At 38.0% G+C, this 27,953-nt stretch overlaps 1 protein-coding gene across 1 annotated transcript in view; it reads left to right on the top strand.

Moving 5' to 3' along the window:
* The window catches only part of USH2A (usherin), a 737,363-nt gene that overhangs the window by 496,228 nt on the left and 213,182 nt on the right, over window positions 1-27,953 (top strand). The window contains exons 42-46 of the mRNA XM_078441308.2: window positions 3,303-3,637; window positions 4,527-4,649; window positions 14,549-14,712; window positions 25,606-25,815; window positions 27,143-27,345. Coding sequence (XP_078297434.2) covers window positions 3,303-3,637; window positions 4,527-4,649; window positions 14,549-14,712; window positions 25,606-25,815; window positions 27,143-27,345 — 1,035 coding nt within the window. The remainder of the gene's footprint in view (window positions 1-3,302; window positions 3,638-4,526; window positions 4,650-14,548; window positions 14,713-25,605; window positions 25,816-27,142; window positions 27,346-27,953) is intronic.

The raw sequence follows: 27,953 nt of genomic DNA, 5'->3' as shown, positions 1-27,953 counted from the left end.
AATCTTCATAAATCTTCATAAAGTTCTTAAATATAGTTCGATGGAGTTAAAAAAGGAAGAAAGTTACAAGATTCATTTGTGTTACTTTTTCAGGCCAGAGGCCAATCAACTGACCTGCATTCATAAATTTTTGCTTACAGTAGGGATCTTTGGAGGTGCCTTAATTATTTTTTTTAATTTTAATTTTAATTATTTTATTTTATTTTATTTTATTTTAGAGAGAGAGCAGGGGAGAGGGGCAGAGGGAGAGAGAGAGAATCTCAAGCAGGCTCCACACTGAGGCTCCAATGCAGGGCTCAATCCCACAACCATGAGATCGTGACCTGAGCCAAGATCAAGAGTCAGATGCTCAGCCACCTGAGCCACCCAGGCACCCTGGAGGTGCCTTGATTCTTTAAGGGAAGCTACTCTTCAGGGATCTGAAAGAGTTGGTTCAAGTCAGTTGCTCCTTAAACACTTAACCAGCTACCCACCTGTTCTTTTTTTTCTGAAAAATAATAACTAAACAGAAAAATGGAAATCTCAACAATTATGTACCACTCAACTAAAATAATTAATTATGGTAGTCAGGGTAGTAAATAAACATTATATTTCTAGTAAGAGACTATAATTCTATGTAAAAGATTTCAGTGTAAAATTCTTGTTTTAGAGAGTGCATCTCTTGTTTATTCAGGCCAGGAACATGCTCTTTGATCTGGGTTTTCTGAGATGCAACAATATTTCATAATCTTTCCTGTAGACAATGTATACATAAAAAAAAAAAAACATGGGAAATTAAGCAGACTGAAAATGTCAGTCTCATACATTTTTGCCTGCACTGGAGTAAATGTGATCTTGAGCATAGGAAAGAATAGAATAGAATATTTAGGTAGCTGGCTACTTAAAAATCTTGAATGCATTTATTTTTAATAATGGTTCTGGGATATTTTCAGGAAGGTAACCAAGTTAGAAACCATTTCTGTTAGCTTACCAACTATGAGAACAATGGTCTTCTTCACATAAAAGTCCTTCTAAAAATTTCTGTAGAAGTGGATTCATGTCTTCCAACTCACTACTGTCAAAAAGAGGTTTTTTTTTTCCTAACTCTGTAGTTTTTATTTTTTTTTTTTAATTTTTTTTTTTTCAACGTTTTTTATTTATTTTTGGGACAGAGAGAGACAGAGCATGAACGGGGGAGGGTCAGAGAGAGAGGGAGACACAGAATCGGAAACAGGCTCCAGGCTCCGAGCCATCAGACCAGAGCCTGACGCGGGGCTCGAACTCACGGACCGCGAGATCGTGACCTGGCTGAAGTCGGACGCTTAACCGACTGCGCCACCCAGGCGCCCCGTAACTCTGTAGTTTTTAAATGAGACAAATAGGTTATTTTCAGATGTAAACATTTATAGTATATAAAATAGGGATTTTTTTCCCCCAAAGATCTTCAAATGACTGTCTTCAGAATCATTACATCAAATCTTTTAATCTCTTCTGGATATCTTATTCAAGTTTTATCTTATGAGTGCTTTTTCTCAGTCTGAATACCAACTTCCAAATCAATTCACTGTTAGCTCAACTGCACAGACGATCTCCTAAGTTTTAATTCTTTCAAGTGCTGCCAAACCTTGACCTGAACTCAGAATGTTCTGGCTCGAGAGGCAAAAAAAAAAAGTGGTATTCCACGTATCAGTCAGGTTGAATTTAGCTGTCATAACCCTTCCATTTTTCATTTACGTTACAAGCACCAAGAAGTCCCCTGAGTTTGACCTTGACTCATTTTTCGAATCCACAGAGCACTGCACCTACAAAACAAATAGAACCCTATGTCTCTTCTACAGCCTCTGCTCTTCAGGTTCCTTTCATGTTCTCTACATCCAGACAAATCTGCTATGCTCGTAAGGTACACATTTAAAACTTCTTTCCACCCGAAAACACTATGGACCACTCCAAGAAGTTTTTCAGATGAGCGATGATTTCAAACCGTGTAGTAAAATCTGAGTAGGTGTTGGGCCATTGTTAATTCTAAATGACGACAGCAATGAGCAAGCAACTAGCCCACTGACATGTGGCGGGAGCCCACTTTGCTGCCACTTACCAGTAAGAATGCCCTCTGGAAATCTCAGGTGATATTCCTTCTGGAGGAAATTGTTTTCTCTTTGATTTAAGATAGAAAATGTTGGTCAATTCTTCTCTATTCTAATTTTTCTATTACGTCTTTCTGACTTTGATTTTGTATAGAGTTACAAATGTGGATATCATTACATATTACTCTGTGGAAATCTGTCTTTTAAATTTTCAAAATAACTGTATGCTAAGGAAAAGAATATAATACTGAATCTCTGCGTGCATGACATTAAATGGGTATACAATTTAGGCCCTGCCATCCAGAAGCATACAGTCTGTTTAGGAGATGAAATACATACTCTAAACTTTAAGGAACATTGCAAGGCAATGATGAGAGATGAACCAGAATAGTATGTAAAAAAGCGATTTTTTTTAATGGCCTATGTACATTTTATTAGGGCTCTTTTACCTTCAAAGCATGAGTGTGTTACCACTACAGCCTTACAAAATTTAGCCAAAAAAAAAAAAAAAAAAAGGAAAAGGAATATTAAACAATGCAGTATCCCATCACAAAATGTTTCTTTCTTTCTCATGCTGAGGTCCATGTGTTAGTTAAATAGGATCATCCTTTGCTTGCCATTTTAAAAGCTTATCTCTTGTCTTTGACAATCGAAGTTGCTGTTGCTTTACTTTTTGCATTATGCACACTTGAGATTCAGGAACTCAACTGTGCATCCTCAGAAAATGCAAAGAATGGTCCTCCACCCCCACAGTCCAAAAAGGGAAAAAAAGAAAGAAAGAAAAAGAGGGTAGTTACATATTTAGAGTACACACTAACAATGCAAAGCAGGGAGTTCTGATATGTCATTTAATTGAGCTGTAAACAAGAAAACTGTCAAATCCTGCCGCTGCCCCATTGATGCATGTGGATGTGTGAATTTTCTCCATGTGTGTGCTCTGTGTCCTTTAGAACACCCACGGTGGAGATGAATCGCCAAGGTGTGTATTAGTCTGACAGTCCTAGAAAGTATCACGACTAAAAGCTAAACCCAGGAAACAGCATTTCATTTGGTTCCTGGTGTACTGCTAATTGATCCCAAACCCTTCATTACTGTCTAGTGCAAAAGGCTAAGTCGAAAGGAGGCATTTACAAAGTGACTTAAGTGAAAACAAGACAGAGCAAAATTCTAGGCCTTGTGAAGTTCACTTGCTCTGTTCCTGTGTTGTCACACTGATTCTAAATTTATCTTTTCTTTCAGGTCACTTGGAAACCCCCACTCATCCAAAATGGAGACATGCTTAGCTATGAGATCCGCATGCCCGACCCTCACATCACAATAACCAATGTTACTTCCTCAGTGTTAAGTCAAGTAATTACTCATCTGATTCCCTTCACTAATTATTCTGTCACCATTGTGGCTTGTTCAGGAGGTAACGGGTACCTAGGAGGGTGCACAGAGAGTTTACCTACCCATGTTACCACCCACCCCACCCTACCTCAGGGCATTAACCCGTTGTTGGCGATTCCACTAAGTGAATCATATGTTGCGATTTCATGGCAGCCACCATCCAGACCAAACGGACCCGATTTGAGGTAAGAGAAAGTGACTGTGCTTTTGGATCCTATTACGGTCTTGTCTCAAGGAAGGAAGGAAAGAGACTTTTACTCATGTACGAATGCAGAACTAGTTCCTGATTGGATGTCCCCACTCATAACTTGAATACAATTTCATATTGCATATCTTGACTTATATAGAGCCATAGAAGTTCATCAAGATCAAAATATAGTTTTGTGAAGCTCTAAAACCCCTTGAAACAACCATCACTGTTGTCTAACGATCTTTGATGTGATCCTTCTCTTGATTTTCAGAATAGATTTTAATTATATGTTAGGCAAATTTGATGCATGTTCTGAATAATACATTTACACAAATACGCCTCAGAATTCCAAAGCTAGCACAGTAGTTCCTTGGCATGGTGTTATTATCTGGAAACTTGTAAAGAATGTGGTCAGGGACACAGATAAGATGAAAGGGAAGTGTGTGATTCTGAAATAGCTTTTTAACAGTCTACACTTGACACTTAGCCAAGAGCAGCAAGTTGATAATATTATCATTATTTATAAAGCCCTGATGGGTTGAAGTCTTAGGAAATCATTACCTTTACAAGCATTTTGTATTTCTACTTTGTGTGAAACTGGCGATAAAGTTTTGGCAAATCTGAAACAGAAGAAATCTAAAATGTTATCATTCTTACTGATAATAGTAAAATGTGAATGTAGCTGATTGTTTCAAAATAATCGAATATGTGAATCTTGAGCTAGAAGGCAATGACTATCTGGAAAAAACTTGGTGATTGTAAATTAAGACGTTTTCTTTGCGTTTACATGCACACCCCAGACACTCATACCATGAAACAACCTGAATTTTGGTAATAACATTAGTTGAGATAATCCTGATGTTTCGGCTTGTCTTTTGCTTTAGATACGAGCTTCTCAGACGTAAAATCCAGCAACCACTTGCATCAAATCCCCCAGAAGATTTAAATCTGTGGCACAATATTTATTCAGGAACTCAGTGGTTTTATGAAGATAAGGGTCTTAGCAGGTGAGATTACAAAAACTATAAAAACAAATGCTGGCATTTAGTCTTGGGCACGTTGAATAGTTCAAAGTATCTTAGTGTCTTCATTGTGTGAGCGTGTTATCAGTTGTGCAATAAAACATGTTCGGTTATTATCTGTGGCATTAATCATCGAACTGCAACGGTCAGCATGTTTAATGTTTGCCATCTTAACTGTATGCTTAAAATAAGCCTCTTGAAGTCGAACTTGTACATGTTGGAGCCTTAACCTATTGCCTTTATCACAGCTCCAGCAAGACATGAAAACTTAATTGAAGAGTTTGGAAATAGCAAGCATATTCGAAACGGGGGGAATGACTGGGCACTGACAACATGTTTACTATAACTTCTGGAAAATAATTGTTATAATCGATTCAGTCCACACAAAAATTATTTACTTAGCACACCTGGGACTCGGAAGAATTCAACCGAGGGTTCAAAGGAACCAGGAAACAGGCAAATAGGCAATGTCAGCAGAGAGCAGTGCGTGGGAGGAACCGCAGATCTGGGTCTGTGTCACCCTGAGCTGGAGAGCCAGGTTTGTGACCTTATGCAAGTCACCTACTTTCTCTGGGCTCAACTTTTGTTGTCTATAAAATGAGGAGATTGGATGGGATTAAATGACTTCTCAGCTTTGCTGAGTCCAAGCAATGCAATCAGATTGCAAAAGAAAAACAAAAGCAAAACAACAACAAAAAACCCCGCAAATATTATTTTATGAACACTTTTCAGACACGTTTTTTTTTAATAACTTTTCTATCAGCTTAATCATTTTCCTGGATGCCCCACTGACTAGCTCTACCCTGAACTCTGTTTACAGCTCTGGCCTTGCCTCCCCCGCCCCCCTTCCCCACCTGGGCTCCCTTCCAGCCTCATGAACATCACTTCCAGTGCCTCTGACATGGACCACTTGCTAACTCACCTTCCCCCCCCCCCCCCCCCCCGCCCATTGCCGTCCTCTCCCTTTTGTCTGACTAGATTACCCTTCACATCTTGGTCTGAAAGTGGGCTTCCCTGCCCACTCTTGCTGGTCTGACTCAGCTGCCCCTTTCAGGTATCCTTCAAACGCCCTCATATATCACTATTGTCACTGTAATGTACTGGCCTGGCTGCTTGGCTGGACACCCCACTGTATCGTCAGATCCACCGTGAGGCAGGGTTTTCTCTTGGTGACCCCTGTACCCTCAGTCCCTAGCATCCTGCCCAGCACGTGGTGGGCCCTCGGATGGTTATTAAATGAAAGAAGACAGTAACTCAGTAAACAGTGAGTTATTTCATTTCTCTGTGCCTTAGGAATATTAATTGTAGTGTTATTATCTTTGGGGAATGGATAAAACCAAGGAAAATCCCCTGCCCATCTTAAAGGATTGTGGTGGGGAAAACCTTACAGATATTCTAAGGTTCTTGGGGGGAAGCAATATGTAAATCTGATGAAGCAATAGAGTGAACCCCAGGAAATTGCCATTTTTGTAAGTCCACCTCAATCATCATGGTCACTAGACTATTCTCCACTATTTTGGGTTCATTATTCACTTAACCCAACATCGTTCTGTAATTATTTCTTCTTGCTTACTATATGCTGAAAGGCACAGGGATGAGAAACAAAAGTGAATTCAGCATAACTCTTGCCCTCAAAGACCTCACACTCTAGTGGAGGAAAACACATCACAGACATGGCTGTACACGTATTAATTGCTTTCATCTCAGTTAACTGCATAGTCACCAACACTACCTAGGGAAATCATATAGAAAAGTAGCTTTCTATGACCTGTGAACTCTAAGTGCCTTAAATATAGCATTTTCCAATATAAATAGGACTTGACTATTTAACATTATAGTCAGATGTTTAGCCATGAGATGTTCGTCTGAAAAAGAGAATAAATCTCAGGAAGTTAATGTTTCTTTATAGAAGAAATGAAAACTTATTAAAGAATTGGACCAAAGTCAAACATTTATTATTGAATTTTAGTGATGCCTTTAAGAATTTTTAATGAGAGGTCCAAATCTAAGATTTAAGAAAAGAAATATAGTTAAATCTCCACAAATTAAAGTGAAACATAAGGTGACATAACCACTTTGTTGACAGCTGCTTCTAGAAGGGAAGTATACATCTAACCAATGTGCTGAGGAGGTATTTTGACTAGCCTCATAATGCTAAATGTCAAGGGTTTTTTGTTCTGTGTTTTGTTTTGTTTTGTTTTGTTTTGTTTTGTTTTGTTTTCTGCTAGGACTAGCAAAAAAAAATTCTTTTTTATTCAAATAATTGATATGACCCATGTAAGCAGCTTGTGATAAGAAACAATATGCATTTCTTTTTAATATTAAAAATAAATGGTGTGTGTCTTCACATTATGAGAATTTTTTTTTTTTAGCCTTATATCCTTTATAAGTCCAAACAAAGCTAGAGGCCCCTTTAGCCCATGGAGGGTTCTCTCAAAACTCTGAGAGAAAACTGGAAATTAGTCCACTGGTGGGCACTATGGGCTGTGACTGTTTTGCTGTTAAGAAGTGATCTTTTTTGGTAGATGTCGCCATTACCCACCTTGACCGCTGGCAGTCAGGGTTCGTCACCCCTGCTGGTAAACTAGCAGCCTCTCAGATCGCAGAGGGGAGGACCTGAGCCCTCAGCTCACTTTGTTACACACCTGTCTAGCAGCTCTTCAATGACCCTACCCTTTGGCTTTGATTTGTCTTGCTGACTTGTTTGGCTGGCTGTTTTTAGGGTGGGGGGCGTAATTGAATTCTAATGCCTTTACGAAGAATATGAAATTTCCTATTCACCTCAGACTCCACCATTCCTTATTTCCTTCTTACCTTACATATACATAAATAAGTGGAACATTGAAGTGTTTCTTCCCAACTTGACCTGATATCACCATAGCTACATCTAGAATCAGCTTTAAAAATGGACCTTCTCTTGATATAAAAAGTAAAATTAAGTTGAGGTTCACTGGGCATCCCTTTATGGATGTATCTGTGAGTGTAAATATAAATTAAGGTCAATTCCCTTGGTCAGTGGTATATTCTGGTTAGCTACGTGTGTGTGATCTATAGAAAGCATAGCAATTATCTAAATTGTTATTATATTCTGAAATTCAAATCATTCTGGTAGGGTTTTTTTTTCCTTTATATCTCCATGTACCAAATGGAATATTTGGAGCTAACTACCTAGATAATTTAGTTGAAACAAAAATTCTTTTGTTCTTATGTTCATCTTGGGTAAGGGGTGATTTTGTCTGACTTACACATCCAAGTTGCCTCATTATTGAATTTTGCTCTGTGTAGACAGACTCAAGTAACTCTAGGCTTATATGACATGTCAGTTTCTAACTTTCCTTCCTTAATAGTGCAAAACAGCCAAGTTATGGTTGTTGGGGGAACCATAACTTCGGATTCCCTGACATTTTCATCACTTGGAAAGCCTGGTAAACATGCTGTTATCATCTGATGCTGCTGAGGTGAGCCCGACAGGGTTTAAAGGGGGCAGCGACCTCCTTCACTGTTAGCATCAACCCACGCTCATGATTTGCAGTGCCTTGTTTTCTGAGTGATCAAACAAAACTACCAAGAACACAGTGATGGCATGCCCTCCTTTTTTGTTTTGGATTTGATGTAGGAAGAACAAGTTATAAGAAATAACAGATTATGACTTGTAGATTATAATAACTTAGCTGTGATTAAGTTTATAAAGGGTGGTATGTTCTAACTCCTGTTCCTTTATGTTATTTATAAATGTCTGTTTTCTTTCACAATGACAGTCGGAAAAGAGGCCTCCGTGTGACTCCTCAAGGATCCACTAACTGACTTATCTTTAAATGAAAGTATTCAAAATTAAATATTCATCTTATTTTCAAAGAACGGTTGGACTCGAGTGTTTTAAAATTAAATTCTTTGGCTAAATATACCACAAAATCTAAGTTTCTATTTTACTGACGTAGTTTCTAATTTTTTGAAACCTTCCAAAATGAAATGTTTCAAGCCCTAAAAGAGGGTGTAGGTTCTAGGGGATAATATTCTAAAGAATGTACTTTTCATTCCCCTCCTTCACAATAAGATCAAGTGTACATAGCTGACAGGTCCTGCTTTGCTAATATGGAAAGATTGGGCCGGTTCCATGGCACCTGTTTCTGTAATGTAAGTGTATGTTTAAGCTGTAGCTGTTAAGTAAAAATTAACTTTGTACACACAGAGGGTGAGAGGAAGAAGACTCTTCTCCCATGCATACTAACATGAGGTAGGGCCTATTATTTTCTTTGTTAATATCAAAATGTGAGTCCATGTTGACTCTCCGAATGAAAGCCGACTTCTGAGTATTGGTGTGCAATCTCATAGCAAGGTACCTGACTCAAAATGAGCAACTATGTGTCTCTTTCACATTGACATTACAGTACTAGACTCACGGTGCATTTCTCATTGAGATTTTTTTTTCATTGTTCTAAATTTACCTCAAGCTATCTTTTTCCAAGTGCCATCATATGAAACCTTTCCTCATGAAAAATGAGCCTCCAAATGCGGAAGAATGCATTTCGTCCTAGGAATTTTTTCCCCTAATATTTTATTCAAAAACAAACAAAAAAATTCTGGTTTCTTTGCATTTCCTTCTAACATGATGGCATAGTACAACAAAGCCAGAAATTACAGTATAATTATTTTAGGTGTGGCATTCTGTAGCATAAATATAGATGGGCTCTTGAGATGAGAGCTGCAACTTGCCTTCACAACCTAGAAAGTACCATATTATGAAAACTTCCAAGGGTGATAAGCATTACTCTTCAATATCAAAAGAACAAATCTTCAGTAGCATTTTTAGAAACAGCACATAAGTGGTATAAAGAAAAGGTAGATACCATCATTGAGATACTCAAATAACTGCAGATTTCAGCAGTAGAAACGGTGTCGCGTTTTCATTGGTTTACTTGTTCATCCCCACAAAGGATTTGGGGATGTAAGGAACAGCCGGCTGGCTTCTATAATCCCCCCACGTGTGATGCCGCACTGGAGCATCCGTTGGCTTGTGGCAGATATGAAGAGAGTTAGTGGGAGAAGCGGCTGAATAGCTTGCATTTTCAGAAGCATGATTTATACTGGTGACAATATTGACACATGAATTCTGTTAGGACATCAATAATGTTGACACATTTTTAATTCTGATGAAAACGACCTGAGGCATTCTGTGGCTGCACTGAAGAATTTTATTGGTTACAAAAACACATCAGACCCTTTCAAGATACAAGCCTCCACACGTTTTGCCATGGAATAATTCTTCCCACTAGACACATGTCTCCACTGGACAGTATGGTGCTTGTCATCAACACCTAGCCCAAATGTTACCTCCTCTATGAAGACGTCCTGACTGGATAAGGTTAGATTAGATGTTCTCTCTGACACACGTTTGAAGAGAAAGGAGTCAATGAACATGTTTTTAGGGGTTTCATTTAAAAATATATTTCTGTAAAGCATACGTACTCCAGGAGAACAGATATGACATTTGTTATGATGGTTAGCACCTAGGATGTTGTGAGTGTTCAACAGATACTCCTGAATGAATGAACAAATGAATGAATAAACGAAATGATGTACCAAACAAGAGAGACCAGTATAATGTGTAAAAGAAACATCTTGCCAAAGTTTCTGTAGGGCTTATTTCTCTATTGGACAGATAGGTTTTTGTGACACTAATCTACCAAATTATATATGACCTGAAAGTTATGAGACCGAATGCCTTAGTAACTATGAAATATCCATTCGTTCACTTATGCAATTTTCTACTCTGTAAATAAACAGATTCCTGGGGTCATAAAAGCTTCAGCATTTGAACAGAACCTAACCTTCTAATTCACTTGAGTAATAACAACTGAACCTTGAAATGAGTACTGTTCCATAAATAAGTTTTTAATATAAATTATCTTTTACAAGGAAAAATACCATAGTCATTTGTACAACACAACAAGGTTTTCTATTTTCTGTTTTCTTTGGTGAAGGGAGGGGCTTGAGGATGGTCTCAAACAAATTAGTGATTTACAGAATAACTATTGGGTTTTTTTTTTAATTTTTTCGATGTTCATTTATTTTTTGAGAGAGACAAGAGCATGAGTGGTGGAGGGGCAGAGAGAGAAGGAGACACAGAATCTGAAGCGGGCTCTAAGCTGTCAGCACAGAGCCAGACCCAGGGCTCGAACCCACAAACGATGAGATCTTGACCTGAGCTGAAGTTGGGCACTTAACCGACTGAGACATCCAGGCTCCCCTAGAGAATAACCATTGTAATAGCCCAGTCATCCTAAGTTGACCCCAAACAGTTGGTTTTACTGGCTACAGATAGACTCTAAGTGTTCATTCACTTTGCAGATGTCAAAAGCTGTTTGCTACAGGGTTTCAAATGGTACATTTTTCAAGACATACCTAGAGAACACGATTAGTATTTGGAGAAGAAATTGGTTGATATGCATACGTTTTGCATGAGTATATGATGTCAATCCATCTAACATTTTTTCTTTTATAAGTATTCTCTTATTATTAACGAAATGGCATATCGCATGTGATGTTAATAATCAACACGTAGGTCCATCTAAAAAATAACACACCTTGAGTAGATGAAAAAATACCACTTTAAGCACACTAATATATACATTCTTTTTTGACACGAAGAGATAAAATATAAACTGACCCACGTAGTCGTATCTATATTAACTAACATAAAGATTAGGTTTGGGATGCCAATGGAAACAGTGTATTTTAGTATTCCATGTAAGAGAATCCAAGATCTTATATCCTGAAAATTTTAACTTAACCGTGAAAGTTAAAGAAAATGCAAAAGACAAATGCATGAACTTCAAGTCAAATGCCTATTGATTTCTCAATTAAATAAAATAATAAATAGTGGAAAGAATTTAATATTAGAAATTGAGGAGAGTACAGCTTTCTCAGTCATCTTAACTAATGGTATAACCTCAGGCAAAGCCACTTAACTTCTCAGAGTCTTAGTTTTCTTACCTCAAAGATGGAGCAGGTTTTTTATTATTTGAGTTAGAGTCAGGTCTCACTCAAAAATTCTAAATACTGCTTTGCAAACAGGACTTTTCAGTTACATATATCTATATGGCCTCAATTTCTGCTGTGTAGATATAAAGCATGTATTTTACCACACCTAAATTATAATGAAATAGCTTAAACTGTCACATGACAAACTGAGGCCCTACAGAATTTTTTACAATTTATCACTTATTCACCTGATGATATTAATTCCACTTGCAGAAAAGAATCACACAAATGGTATCCATTTAAAGCCATAAAGATTAAAAAAAAAATAAATAAATAAATAAATAAAGCCATAAAGATTACTAAATGAATAATAGCACAGACATGTGGAAGAAAAATTCAAATATTGTAGGAGGGAAGATTAGGCATCCAGCCTCTAGCTAAATTTGTTTTAAGCCATTTTATGAAGTAAAACACAATTAAAAGTATTTCACTCAGGGAGAGAGCTAATGAAGCCAAGGTCGCTGGTTCAATTCCCATGTGAGCCATTAGCTTTTGTTTCATTCTTTTGTCACAGACTTGCTACCCTCTTAACCCCAACTCACCATCCTTCAAATTCATACTGGTGGTTACAGAGGAAATTTGGTGAGACTGTTTGGATACCTAAGCAAAAATCTATCCCCACTGCCAGAAAAATAACTCAAAGGTCAAGCCCCAGTCATATGACATCATCCAAGTATTGACAGATCAGATTATCCTTAAGATTATTATTGCTATTATTATCACCATCATTATTATGTTGGCAGCATAGCATCATGGCTAAAAGAGCAGGCTCTAGAATCAGACTGTCTGGGCTTGAACCTGCGCTGTCTCACCAGCTTGACAAATTGGGCAAGTGATTTAACTCTTTGAGCTTTATTTTCCTCATTTTCAAAATAGTTGTCATAATAGCACCTTATGCGGTAATTGTGAGGTAGTGAGTTAATGCATGTGGAAAATTCCTGAAACAAATTGACTACTAAGTAAAGGTTATTATTATCTTTCCAATTGTCTTGGTCCAGTCAACTATTTGGCACTTGCTGAAAGCATTTGCATTAGTTTCCTGGGGTTGCCAGAAACAGACTGGGTGGCATAAAACAACAGAAATTTATTCTCTCACATTTCTGGAACCTAAGAATCTAAACTCAAGGTGTTGTCAGAGCTATGCTCCCTCCAGTCTCCGAGGAAAAATTGTTCCTCACTTTTTCCAACTTCTGGTCGTCCCAGTTGTTCCTTCGCTTGTGACCGTATAACTTTAATTTCTGCCCCCATCTTCACATGGCCTTCTTCTCTCTGTGTGTCCCCCTATGTGTCTCCTTATCAAAAATTTCCTCTGTTTTCTCTTATAAAGACATCAGTCAGTTGAATTTAGGGCTCTCCCAAATCTAGTAAGACCTCAACTTGATTACATCTGCAAAAATCCTATTTCCACTATTTCCACCTAAGTTCAGCTCACAGGTACCAGGGGTTACGACTTAAACATATTTTGAGGGGGGACACAATTCAACACATTACAGCTTACACAGCAGAAAAAAAGGAAAGAAAAACATGAGGAGAAAGGGTAAAACAGACAAATGTAGAAATCTGATGCTAGTACTTATTTGGGGAAAACAGATAAACAGCTTCCAAGAAATCCCGAAGCCCTTTCCTGTCACTACAGCAGAGCAACACGTTCCATGTGGCTGAGGCAGAGCCCCATGTCTTTGGGCTGTGAGTGAGATGAGACAAACAGACCTCTACAAAGGTGGGAGCAAAATGCTGGGAGAATCCCGACAGTTATTTTGCAGAATCCTGCAAATGGCGTCCACTCTTTGTCATGCCTGATAAGTTGTGACTCACGGAGACAAATTCCACAGGCCCCACATTGGATACAAGGCATCCTGGATGATGTGGGAAACCCAAATAAGGTGACGATGATCTGAAGCCAGCACTCGTCCTGAGTACTGGATGGCTCCGGGAATAGTTATGTGTCATGCAACACGTTTAAGCAAGTTTCCCGATCCAAGCTATTGTCCAGACGGGGTCTATAAATAACATATGACTGTGTCTAGAAATAACATCTTCCTATCTGGGCAGTTTTGAACCAAACAAAGAGAGCATGATAGTCTTCTGCCTGTAAGAACCAAAAAGGATAAAGAATTGATGGCTTTACTCAATCATTGATTTCGTATATGACTTGGGAAATATTCATCATATGACATTTCCATACCCAGTACCCACTTTGCTCCTTCTGCAAAGCAATATTCAGCTTCCACTGTACTGACTCAAGGAAATATGTTCACACGATTGCAAAATACAGCTCGCTATAGCAAAACTCTCCGCGGGAGAATGTTGTACACTTTGGTCACAGTTACGATTTAATTTAGGGGTTTATCTATCTTCCAATGAGATTATGGGGAGAAAGTATAGGTACAGGAAGAAAACGGTGATGAGGGATTCTGATATTTGAAAATGGATGAGTTTCCCCAAAAGAAGAGCATAAAACTCTCTGGATCAAATTCAGATAGAAAGCTGGCAGGTTGCCAGATTTGTAATTGCATCTTGAATTGAGCTGTAATCCTTACCACTTCTGAAAACAATAAGAATGAGAAAATGATAAGCTGCATTTGTTTTAAACAGTGGGTATTTGCTTTAGCATTCCTAATAAAATATTTTTCCTGACACTCTGGTGAAGGCTCCAGAGTTACAAAAACAGTGATATGCCTTTGTGTAGGGAGGAAAAGGAAGATAATTCTATTTTTTAGGGGAAACAGAAAATTGTGCATTTTGAAGGAAATCCTGTATTCTGTGAGGAAAAAGAAAATTATGTGTTTTGTTTGCTGTAAAAGAGAAATTTATAATGACCTTTTAAAAAAACAACCTTTTAGGTTTACAACGTACGAGTATAAGGTCTTTGTACACAACGGCGTGGGTTTTACACCAAGCCAACCAGCTACCGTGACGACATTAGCTGGTCTTCCAGAGAGGGGAGCCAATCTCACTGCAAATGTTCTTAACCACACAGCCATAGATGTGACATGGGCTAAACCAAGTAAGTAAGCTTCTCATGCCTTTCTTTCCCCTTAATGTATTAGTACCAAAAATGAATTTAAAATAGACATGTTAACACACACACACACACACACACACACACACACACAGCAAAAAGCCGAGATTTCTGCGCTGTTCTTCAGAGTCAGACTCTCTCTCCCTGCTTCTACATCCTTCCTGGGGCTTCTCTACCTCTTCCATTCCTTTTGGTTGGAAGCGTATTTTCTGTCAGACCAGCCAGTTGTATTGAAATGGCCACATATTAATTTGATACAGTGCAATATTGTGCACTTTCCTAAAAAAAGCTCTGCCCTCCATCTTGTAACTCCTCACTTATTAGCAAGAACCACTGAGTAGCATTGCTGTAATGTGAGGGATTTTTCTGAGTGAATCATCTTCAACCCTGGTTGTAGGCACAATTCCAGCTTGGCACAGGAAAATGGAGCCTGGACGTCATCACTGGACTTGCTTCCATAATGCAGGGGGTTCACCCTGGCCCCATTCAGAACATACCTTTATGGGCAGTTAAAACAGCTCACAGATGGATCTAATCTGCTCGGCCACTTTTTAGAAACCACAATAACTGAAGTTTCAGGTCTAGTTGGCCAATAGAGTAGCATTTAATAGTGAACCTGTAAATTTGTAGTGATCCGTTATCATAATCCGAAAATAACAACACGTGGGGTGCCTGGGTGGCTCAGTTAAGGGTTCGACTTCTGCTGGGTCATGATCTCGCAGTCCATGACTTCCAGCTTGCTTCAGATTCTGTGCCTCCCTCTCTCTGTGGCCCTCCCCCTCTCACACTCTCTCTGTCTCTCTGTCTCTCTCTTTCTCAAAAATAAATAAACATTAAAAAATATTAAAAAACAGAAAACAACCCTGTTTATCATGGAAATATGTATTGTAACCATTCTTCTAAGTATCAGTAGTACCAAATATTGAGAAATACCTGATTTAGAAATCCCCAGTTAAAATGTTTCTCTTATGAAAGAAAACTGTACCTGCCAGGGTAATCATCTACATAGAAAGATACAAGTCTACTCCTGGTTGGTGAGTAGCAACCACGTGATTTTGACTCAACTTTTGAGTTTTGTTACAGCCTAAGACATGCTTCCTGTACCACTGAGAACATCTGAGTGAATTTGCTTTCATGTTGTATCAGTTGCGAATTAAAACCAGTATTAGGCGACATTAATTGTAAATTAAAATCTGTACTGGTTGTGTTGATCTCCGTTGCCGCTAAGTAACCCTAGGGTTTTTATAAGGTTGCAGGTTTCTAATAATCAGTGTCACCTCTATTGGGATCTCTTAAACCATTTGAATGGAAGAACGGAAGTTAATTGATGCTTATGATTACCCTCTGAGACACCTCTGGGAAAAATATGAAGTTTTTATCTGGAGATGGATTGTTATGTATGATATATTTTCACTCATCTCCCTCTTCCTCTACTTTACCCACACCACCTGATTCATCTTAAGAGCCTGCTCATAAAGGTGGATGTCCTGCCCCTCATCTGACAGTTGAATACTGCTGTTAAGATCCAGCTGCTGAATTTTCGCCAATATAGGTCCTTTACGTTATAATTGGAAGCCCGAAGTAAGCATGCTTATAAAAACTGACAAACCTAATGGATCTGCAGCAGCTCACTGAAGTTTCATTACCTTGGTAATCCGAACCTCTGACCTTCGGGATGTAGGTAATGCAATCTGCCGTTATTTCCATTCATACCTTAGAAATATTTCAGATAACTATTTGTGAGCACAAAGGTTAACTCTCAGAAGAGGGTCAGCTCTTCGAAAGCTTGTTGCGTTATCATTTTCTTCCTCTGTGCAACCTGCTCGCCTAAGTAAATTAACTGGTCACTCCTCGGTGATAGGGCCACCTAGTTTTTGTAATTTAAATGCAGGTTGTTTTCTTGATTCGCAGAATACATTTGGCACATTGTTTAATATGCTACAAGGCAGGAAACTATGGGTTGAAAGTCAGCTGGATAAATTTATAAATATTTACTTATTAAAAATTGTCTTTCACCAAAACATAAAATGTATTTTAAAAAACCATATTCTTTCTAAACTATCACCTCCTTATGTACACACCATTTTGGTACCTGTATATTTCTGCTAAATTTTTACTAACCACGGATGAACAGGAATGTTATTGAACACTCTAGAAGCACCCATTTTAAACTTTTGCATCTCGGGGTGCCTGGGTGGCTCAGTTGGTTAAGCGTCCAATTTCGGCTCAGGTCATGATCTCATAGTTCCTGAGTTAGAGCCCCACATCGAGCTCTGCGCTGGGCTCAGAGCCTGGAGCCTGCTTCAGATTCTGTCTCCTGTTTTCTCGCCCCCTCCCCCTCCTCTGGGAGCTCACACTCCGTCTCTGTGTCTCTCTCAAAAATAAACAAACATTGAAAACAATTTTTTAAAGTTTTGCATCGCTATGTGATATCGTGTGAGGTACACACATCCCCACATTTCTTCAATTCAGTTTTAGGGTACATGTTGCAAACTGACAGCACATAGGCCACATTTACTCCCCCCTCCCCCCTACACTGTTTTGTCTGTAGTATTTTTAAAAAAATAACAATCAGAAGGTCTCACATAATGATGATGATTTGAGGATTGGTTTGAAAAATCAGTTGATTGTGTGAAACTATTCCTGCATTGCTGGAGGAATAATACCAATTGTCACTGACTAATGGCTTCTGCTTCAGACAGGTCACATGCTTTCTGTCTTCCTGGTCCCCATAGGGATAGGAGGTTCTTATCCCTGTTAGATATAATAAAAGAAAATATTTCAGCCTAAATGAAATACCATGAAGATAAATTATATTAGTGAAAAAAAATCATATTTTTATAAAAAGGGATACAAAAACACCTTCAGTTAAATTATACATGCCATTCTCAGAAAGGCCCTATGAGATAGAAACTGGAACTTTGTAATTCACTCAACATTATAGTTAGTAAGCAGTCTTCCCAAACAAACTAATCAATTTTCAGCTATTTCTCATGCATTTTGCCTCAATGGTTATGAACATTTGCTGAGTGATTTATTAAGATCCTCCACACTTTGACTCTAAAATAAACAGACAAATAAGAAAATGCCCATGAGGGGATGCAGTGGAAAGGCAGCACATCTCCTGAGGTCACCTCACTAACAAGGTCACCCATGGCCAGAATAGACCAAGAAGGCACTGGAGGTAGTGAGAGAGGAAGGGACTGAAAAAGAGGAATGAAAAATCATCCAAATGCTGCTCATCTTACCATCCATCAAAAGCTCACCCAACCTTCGGGTGTTCACATCTTGTACCACATCTCTCTCCCTTTCCATCTCTCTCCTTCCTCTTTTTCACCTGCCCTCTCCTCTTTCTCCTTTTCTCTTCTACCTTTCTATGTCTTTCCTTTCCTTCCTTTTTCTTCCACAGACATTTATTTAGGACTTCTTTCTGTCCTGGGCACTGGTAGTACAGTGATGGCTGACATTACTCCTGCATTACAATATCTCAGTAAACTCTCTGGAAAATTCACAAAGTATGAAGGTGTCACCATTAAGAGAGCAAGTTTAAATCCACAAGAAAGGCATCTTCATCATCTTGATCTCTTAGTCAGAAGCCACCAAATTTTGAAGAATTTAGACTGTCCTAAATTCAGAAGAATTTCTGACTTTGTCTGAATTTATCTTGTTCGAATGGCAATACATATCAATAATTTCCAATGTCAGCCCTTTTTTTGTTGGTTTATTTATTTATTTTGAGAGAAAGAGAGAGCATGAGGAGGGGAGGGGTAGAGAGGGAGGGAGGGAATCCCAAAAGGTTCCACCCTGTCAGTGCAAAGCCCCGTGAGGGGCCCCATCTCATGAACCTTGAGATCATGACCTGAGCCTAAACCAAAGATGAATGCTTAACCGACCGGGCCACCCAGGTGCCCCTGATGTCAACTCCTTTAAAAAGCATCCACGGTTGTTGGTGCACCTTGTTCCTTACTCTTCCTCCTTCACTACAGTTATCAAAGCAAATAGGCTGTGTTTGCCTTTTCCGTGGGCTGCCCTCTTGTTCACTTGTGTGCCTGTTGTAACCTGACCTTCTTCCCTTATACTTTACTGACATGGTGCTCTTGAAGTCCTCACCTCATGATCCCATCCAAAGTTCTCTTCTCTATGCCATCCCATCGTGTTTCTCTGCCTGTCAATCCAGAGACTACACTTAACCAGCCTTGGAGTTGGTTGTGGCCATGTGCCTGTGTTTATGCCAATAAAATGTGAAAAGAAATTTGTGTGTCATTCTGTGTCATAGTCACAAAACATTGGGCAGATGCCTATCTGTTCTTTCTTCATGATTTCCCTGAACTGGAATGTAGACATGGCAATGTTCACAGTTTCAACTCAGCAGGCATGGACATAAGACATCCAAAGCCCCATAAGAGAAAGAACTTGGATAGTTGAAATGGAACACAATCTGATTCACTCACCTTGGGGCTATTATGTGAGTTATAAATTAACATCTATTTTATTTAAATCACTTTATTGGTGAGCTTCTTGGTTACCTCAGCTTTGATAACTATCTCAGTCTGTGTTTGCTCATATCAATTCACTTAAGGAGCAGAAATTATCTATCCTGTTTTCATTGCCAAATGTAAAATGATGAATAATTAACACATCTCATATACAATTTCCTTTAAATACAATTTGCTCTGGCAGGCTATTGATAGGAGCTAGGACATAATGAGAGATGAAAGTAGCTCATGAGGTTTCCAAAATGCAGTTATTTGTTTCTGATTGATGCTTCACCTAGATAGAAAGCACGAGATACCTTTTTGAGAAAAAGGAGGAACCTGGCTGGGATCACTGGCCAAGATGATCTTCCCAACTCTTTATGTGACCAGTTTTACCCTCAAGCAGAGTCCAAGTAAAGAATTTTCTCAAGAAGTAGTTTGATTAAAAAACAATTGTTTTTTTATTAAGTAAACTTTACTGCCAACATACGGCTTGAACTCACAACCCAGAGATCAAGAGTCACACGCTCTACCAACTGAGCCAGCCAGGTGCCCCACAAGAAGTAGTTTTGATAATCTCACATTTTCTAAGAAGTATTTAGTTGATGACCCAGAGCTCTGAACCATAGAACGTGGGAAATTGGACACTAATTTGAGAATCTATGAGCAAGACACTTCTATTATAATATAACCTTAATGGAATCCCACCAAATTTTTAAATTTGGACATTATCTCCCAATGCACCTGCTAATGAGAAATGTGGCTGAAGAATTCAATGATAGACAAATTTGGACACTATAGAATGGAGTGGTTTACTGCAATTGCCCTAGATCAGATCACAGACATTTTTGAAAAAGCCAGATAGTAAATACTTTAGGCTTTGCAGGCTACAGACAGCCTGTGTTGCAACTGCTCAACTTTGCCATTGTAGCGCTAAAGCAGCAATAGACAACACTTAAACAAACATGGCTGTGTGCCAGTAACAGTTTATTATGGACACTGAAATAACATTTTCATATAATTTTCACATGTCACAAAATACTATTCTTCTTTTGATTGTCCCCCCAACCGTTTAAAAATATAAAAACCATTTTTAGTTTGCAGGTTATATATAAACAGATTTGGCCTATAGGCCAGATTTTGCCCAGAGACTATCATTGGCTGACCCTAGTTTAGATACTAAAAATCTAGAGGATAATAATTGATATTAACAATAATCTTTAAAAAGAATCCAACAGCATTAAAGAGAATAATCTAAGTGCTTTTGCAGGAGGACTTTCAACTAGCCCACCTAACAGCTGCTTTAAAATTATTTAGGAATCTACTACAAAAGAGAGGAGATTGTTGTATATTTGAGAATCTGCTACAGCTAAGACCAATTTTTTTAAGCTTATTTATTTATTTTTAGAGAGGAAGAGAGAGCATGAACAGGGGCAGAGAGAGAGAAGGAGAGAGAATCCCAGGCAGGCTCGGTGCTGTCAGCACAGAGCCCAGTGCAGGGCTCGATCTCTTGAACTGTGAGATCATGACCTGAGCCAAAACCAAGAGTCAGACACTTGATCGACTGAGCCACCCAGGTGCCCCTAAGACCACATTTCTGGCCAACCCATACAGATTGCCACCCAAAATGGCATTTAATAACAAAAATTGTGTCCAGAGGTTATGACCTTCTTCTTCAGTTCACTGAGATTGACCTGATTGATATGCTACAGTTAGAGCAACACCTTTACTCAGATAAATTTATGTGTTCTATAAAATATGCGTTGCACAAAATAGGATTAGAATATCTGAACAAATATAACCTCATGGGAAATCCTCATTTTTTCTTGTTGCTTCAAACACAAGCTGGCGTGTATACCTCCAAATCATGTAACTCTAACTCAGATATTCACACTTTAATTTCTAAGTCTACCTAGTTGCCACAAAATCACTTAAAATTCAAGAAGTCTCAAGTGAATCAAGTATCAAATCCTGCATCCCATAATTGCTACTGTGTTTTCTATTTTATGTAATGGGATTCACACAGAAACCAAAACCATAAATCTGAGGATTCTGAAGCTCTTCCTCATCCCTTCTAACCTCTCTGGAGCCACTTAGGGACCTTGACTCCTTCCATCTAGTAGGTCCACCATTCCATGGGCCTTCCCAAGTCCTCTAGGTGGAAAAACTAAACACAATCAGAGATGGTCGGTTTCTCCAACAGTGGCACAAACTGGTCACATGACCTCACCCAGATGCAGGGAGCCCAGAAAATATATTCTGGCTATTTGACAAGAAGACAAAAACATGGGTGTTAGTGAATGCTAAATTTTATCCCCTATAATCAGTTCTAAAGTTAAATTGCTATGTGTCCCATTAATGCTATTGATAGTTACTGCTATCTTTCTCTATTTTTCCATGATGTTCTATTTTATGTATGATACAGGATTCAGTGTACTGTTACTTTCCTTGCCCTTCTCACTTTCCATTTTTAATGTCTGATTTGTAAATTATTATATAATTATTTTTTCATAATTATTTTCTCTAAATAGTTTCAATTTTCTTTATCAATTCCAAATTTTCTCAATCTTGAATTCGGGATTTTTAATTACCTTTTTGTCTTCTGGATAATATTGTTGGGGAAATTTTATCATTAACGGTAAATAAATTCATTATCCTTAGTTTTTTTTTTTTTTTTTTGCCCTACATAAGGAAGTCTCTCTGTTGTATTTGCACATAATGACTTGGATGTGTATGAAATTCTTGGATCAAAATATTTTTCCTCAAAACTTGATGAAATTGCTATACTGTCTTCAAACATTTGATGTTCCAGATGAGAAGCTAAACTTCATCTGATTTTTTCTCCTTTGTAGATGATCTTTTATTTTATTTTATTTATTTTAAACTTTATTTATTTACTTGAGAGAGAGAGGAGAGAGAGCACAAGCCAGGAAGGGACAGAGAGAGAAGGAGAGAGAGAATCCTAAGCAGGATCCACAGGGTCAGTGCAGAACCCAACACGGGGCTTGATCTCACGACCTGTGGGATCATGAACTGAGCTGCAATCAACAGTCAGATGCTGAACTGACTGAGCCACCCATGCCCCCCTGTAGATAATCTCTCAATTTTTAGTTTACCTTTGAAATGTTATAGTGTTCCATTAAATGTTTGTGTTTGGATATATTTCCATTATTTTGATCAAAACTTCATTAATCTATTCAATTTATGGACATAAGCCTTTTTGGGGGGTATGGTTTCATGAGGTAGTTTATGTCCATGATTATTTATTCCATGTATTTTTCAAGTTGATTAGGTATTTTTGTTCTCTGCCCTCAATATCTATAATTCTGACTTTCACTGATTTCTTCTCAGTTGTTTTCCTCTTTATTCTTTCCAACTGTGCATTTTTAACTCCTCTCTTTTCTACTTGCCATGCAGATTCAGCCATTGCTTTTTATGTTTCCTCGCTTTCTTATTTAAGCAAGATGACTTAACATCTCTGTCTTCATGTCTGGCTTTTCATGATTACGTACACGTTCCCTAGAGGCTTCTTTTTCAGAAAGGCATCTCCCTTTTGTTATTTTTAAGAACCCAAAGCAAATGTTTTGTAAAACTTTCATTCTCAGAGAAGTAATACACACACAAATCTGCTTTTGAAAGTTCTAGACAATGTTTTCCTATCTTATACCGTGAAGAAGCCTTGTAACTTAATATTTTTCTTTTAAAAAAGGGAACTGTATTCAGGCTTAGCTTTTACCAATACACAAGGAGGGTGAGATTTACTTGGCTCCTCATTCCAGCTATTTCTGTTCTAATAGCATTCCTCTCTCAGAGGTAGACTCAAGGTCAGCAGCCTTTAATTTTGTGCTGGACTATTGAACTGAGGATGTATCTTCTATTTCCTAGACAGTCCCGTGACTTGGGAAGAACCCACTGAAGTTTAAAAACACGTTTGAACAATGAAAACACATACTCTTATGTGTGTACGCCTGCAAGAACTTCTCATCAGATGACTAGGATATGAAAATATAATATGTTCCTATAATTTTTCTGTGTTTTGGACTCTGTACTCTACTGTCTAAATGAATGAGGAAAAAGAAATGTTGAAGTAGATGTTGGTGAGAGACAAGACAGTGCAGAAATCTGGCGCTTTTTGCCCAGAGATGCTGCCTGTTTCAGGTTATAGAGGTCTCTATATCATGGAGTAAGACATAACCAATGGAACTGAATCACCATCTTTTTCTATAGTTGGGGGGACAATAGATTTTTTTCTATTTCAGATGGGTTGACATATGGTACATGGGTAAGAATGGGCATTTAATAGAATTTTATCCACATATTAACATACGATCTTTGCTCATCTTGAACTTTCAGTGCTAGTTGCAATATTTTTGATGTATATACATAGGTACATTGATTGGAACTTGATGGAAAAGACATCAGGCGCATTTAATAACCCAGGTAATACCCATTTATATTTGCAAGTTTGAAAGCACTGCATTAAATTGTATCTTTAGGGCTTGGATTTCTAACCAGAGTCCTCATTTAACAAACTAAAATTTTACATGTACATCAAATCCAGTGAATTTTCCATTATATCTCAACTGCTATAAATCAATGAGTAATGCAACTGTAAGCCAGTAGAAAATAATTAAAAATGAAAGAAGGAACTTTTGCACTCATAGCACCAATGGCTTTGCTATACTTGACTAATATCATCTGGGAAAATATTGATGGTTATGAATAACCAGTTCCTGCCAATACATAATAATGACCTCATTATTGAAGGTGCTTACATTTTGTGACATCAGAAAAAAAACAAATCTTATCCTCAGAGTTTTCCAGATTCATTGCTAAAGATCTCTTACTGTAAACTCTTTCACATATGCTAACATACCAAACCTTTTCAACTATTGCTTGAGCTAAAATCAAAGCAGTAATGTGCTCAGCATTGTCTTTATGCAAAACCCTCAAGATCTTAATGAAAAGGGGTCCTTAAAAGAAAGCCATATGTTCTCTAAAGCCGTCTTGTGCTACATGGCCATGTATTATGATCTCGTATCAGAGACACTGTACTTAAATAACCATAAAGAGTAATGCCACATTTTCCTTTCAGTCCTTAGACTAGTGCTACTGAACTGTTTTGACACATACTTTTACATACAATTTCAGGCTCGTAAACCAACATTCTACCTCCAATTCTAACATGAACCAAGATAATAGCTTCTGCATAAGGTCTTTGAAAATAATACTGATGTAAGGAGAGCAGTATACTATACTATTTCCTAAAAAATAATACTAATATAAGTAGAACATTGTACTACTTATACTATTTCCGACCTAAGAAAATATGGCTTTTTTAATGTTTATTTATTTCTTTTGAGAGAGAGAGAGAGAGAGAGAGAGAGAGTGAGTGGGGGAGGGACAGGTAGAGAGGGAAAGAAAGAATTTCAAGCAGGCTTTGTCAGCACAGAGCCCAACCTGGAGCTCGATCCAGTGAACTGCAAGATCATGACCTGACCTAAAATCAAGAGTTGCATGCTCAACCAACTGAGCCACCCAGGTACCCCCAAAATATGGCTGTTTTATGTCTTCTTTTGAAAGCATCATTGTAAAAAGGTAATGAGAAACAGAGCTTAGGCCAAAGAAGTTGAAATCGGGTGAAAGAGGAAAAAGAAAACAGTAGCCTGGTTTTTGAAAGGATGACGGTTGAGGAATTGATGAGTTATATTTGTCAGACAGTAAGTGATTGATTTTGGCATCTTTTCAGCATTTGTCTACATCATAGAAACACAATGAAGTAGGAGAAAAGAATGAGAACCTTGATAAAATTCAAATATCATCCTGGGATCCTACTGAGCAAATCCTTAAGGAGAGCGTGCTGTATCACTCTGCTACATCAAGAGTGTATATAATAGGATATCAGTCCAATGTTCTTTTAGGTATCATTTAGCAGATTCTGTTAGCAACTTTTAAAAATGCCTCAAGTTCTAGGATATGTGTGACGATATGCCTTTAATTGTATTAGCATAGACTTCTCTCAAGGATGATATTACTTAGAAACAGAAGTTGTTCCATGTATTGAATATTTTATTTTACTCTTAGTTTCCTTTTGTAAGTGTTACATTGCAGTTTTGAAAATTAGTTGAATAACTGTAAGTAACATAATTAAAATATTTAAAGGAAATTTAAAATTTTATTTTCCTATAAGGATAAGTATCTATGCAATTAATTACGGGATGAGGGGGAAAAAATTAACTTCGTTAAAAAAAAAAAGAAACCAGCACCACCAAAAAGAAGTTTCCATGAGCTTTCCATTGTCCCCTTCTAGAAATAGCTAAAGATAAAATTTATTTTCTATCTTTTCCCCTGAGAACCTTTCAGATCAGCCACATTTACAGTATCCTGCATTTATTGTCAACAGCTTTTCAAGACCTACAAGGTGATGTTGAATATTATACACTTTTTTGGAGTTCTGCTACCTCAAATGAATCTCTAAAAATCCTCCCAGATGTAAACTCTCATGTCATCGGCCACTTAAATCCAAACACAGAGTATCGGATTTTTATCTCTGTCTTCAATGGAGTCCACAGCATCAGTGGTGATGTATTGTGTGCAACCACTTTCGATGGGGGTGAGTCCAGACTTCAAGGGACCCTTGGCTTCGGAGATGCAAATGAAATTGATTGATTCTTGCTGAGGTTGAGATCAGTCATCCCTCCATTATAAAATTTCCGGTGTTGGAGGGAAGGGGGTTGGGGCTAAAACGCTTAAGTGCTTGCTGTCGTCAAGTGGCAGATCAATACGTGGTCCCTTAGAGACAGTAGCACAAGGCTCTAATAATGGGATATTAGCCCAGTTTGTTCCTGTTCTTTTCAGTGTATGCTTAGTTTGGAGCTGAGTTCACATCAATAAATGGTGACATTTAGAAACATTTTGTTCTAAAGATTTGCTCTTAGAAGCAGTATGCTTTTCAAAACGACAGCCAAACACAGTGAGGGCTCTCCCTGAGTCACCAGAAATGGTAGGTGGAGGTTCAGCCACTGAGAAAAATTGCCTCTGACTCATTTCTAAGCCAGTTAGCAAGGGGGAGGAAGCAAGGGAAGCAACTTGTGAATCTGAAATGTGTTTGGAATGGTCTTTCTAATCTTTTTGGCTTTATAAAGTCTCATTATAAACATTATAATATCATTACCTCCCAAGCAAGTGTTCCAGGTCATTAGCAGAGCACTTTAAGTGTGGAACCCATTTCCCTTTGTGGTGCCAAAGGTCGACACCTTTTGTTTATAAAATAGAATGGATCACAAGGACAATTTTTCAACTAGTTAAGATGGGTTCTTATGATAAAAATAGGTCCTTGCATAGTTATTTCTGACATGCTTGAATAATTGTGTAATTTAACGCCAAGCAAGATTTTTTTCCTAATGTTAGATTTCATCATTACCTATGGTAATCAACATTCAAAATCATTTACATAATGACAATATTGCATTATTGCTTCATATTGCTTGAGTTACAAGCTAGTAACATCAAATGATTTTTTTACGTTCCACCAGCCTCAGCCTCAATGTATTTGAGTTTTATTTTTTGCTTAAGGAGCAAATTTTCTTTCCTTTTCCCTGGGAGGTATGGCGTGAAGGGATGGGAAAAGAGACAAATAATAGATATGTGTTGGTGGTGCAGATGGGTGAATAATTTATCATCATATCCCACTGGTCACATAGTATTGAAGATTAGCACTATGCTGGTGGTATAAAGCATTTTACCACCAATTCTTATGGTTTCTGACTGAGAGTATAATAAGCCAATTTACAGAGGACTACAGACTGTGATAACTTCATCAGAGAAAAGCAGATAAGCAAGGAACCCTTTGCAAAACCTAAATACTAATCTGCATTTAGTTTAACAAGTGCTTTTTCAGAGACAGCTGGAGTTTATTCAGTTTCTTCCTTTAATTCTAGAGCCTCAGGGCATGCTTCCTCCAGAGGTTGTCATCATCAACAGTACATCTGTACGTGTCATCTGGACATCTCCTTCAAACCCAAATGGCGTTATCACTGAATATTCTGTCTATGTAAATAATAAGCTCTACAAGACTGGAATGAATGTGCCTGGGTCTTTCATTCTGAGAGACCTGTCTCCCTTCACAATCTATGACATTCAGGTTAGAACACTGTTTTTTGATGGCTAAGTTTATAGGTGTGTTAAATAAAACATTGCCAGGCTATGTCTCTAAGTGGATACCTTCCGTCTTGGTTACAGATTATTTGTTTACCGGGGAAGGGGAGAGAAAAGAGGGAAATTGATTAGGATTAAATCTGTTTGCTGTGGGCAAACACATGAGTCTCAGGAGAGAAGGTAATGGTAATATGGAAAACGATGGTGATGATATTCTTGCCGGCAAAATGAGGCAAATCACATATTTGCAGTAAATCTTGCTAAGCAGTTCACCTTTATCCTGATTCTTTTACTGATATCAAAATCAGAGTCAACCTATGAATGTGGAGACATTCTTCTATTCCTATTTCTGCTATTTACTAATTTAATAACTTCAGGGAAGCCACATAACCTGTTTGGTGTCAGTTATCTTTTTTATAAGGGCAGCGGACTTGGTGACTTAAAACATTCTATCGACCTCTAGCATTCTGTGACTCTGAATGTGGCAAGAAAACATAAATGAATATATGGCAGACAAAATATATTAAAGGGTTTGACCTGAAGATGAAAGAAATTTATCTGTTGTCATCTACCAAATGTTTGTCGACCCTTGCC

This window comes from Panthera onca, chromosome F1 (genome assembly GCF_046562875.1).
Source record: "Panthera onca isolate mPanOnc1 chromosome F1, mPanOnc1 haplotype 2, whole genome shotgun sequence".
NCBI classification, from domain to species: domain Eukaryota; kingdom Metazoa; phylum Chordata; class Mammalia; order Carnivora; family Felidae; genus Panthera; species Panthera onca.
This window is presented reverse-complemented; position numbering and strand designations above follow the sequence as displayed.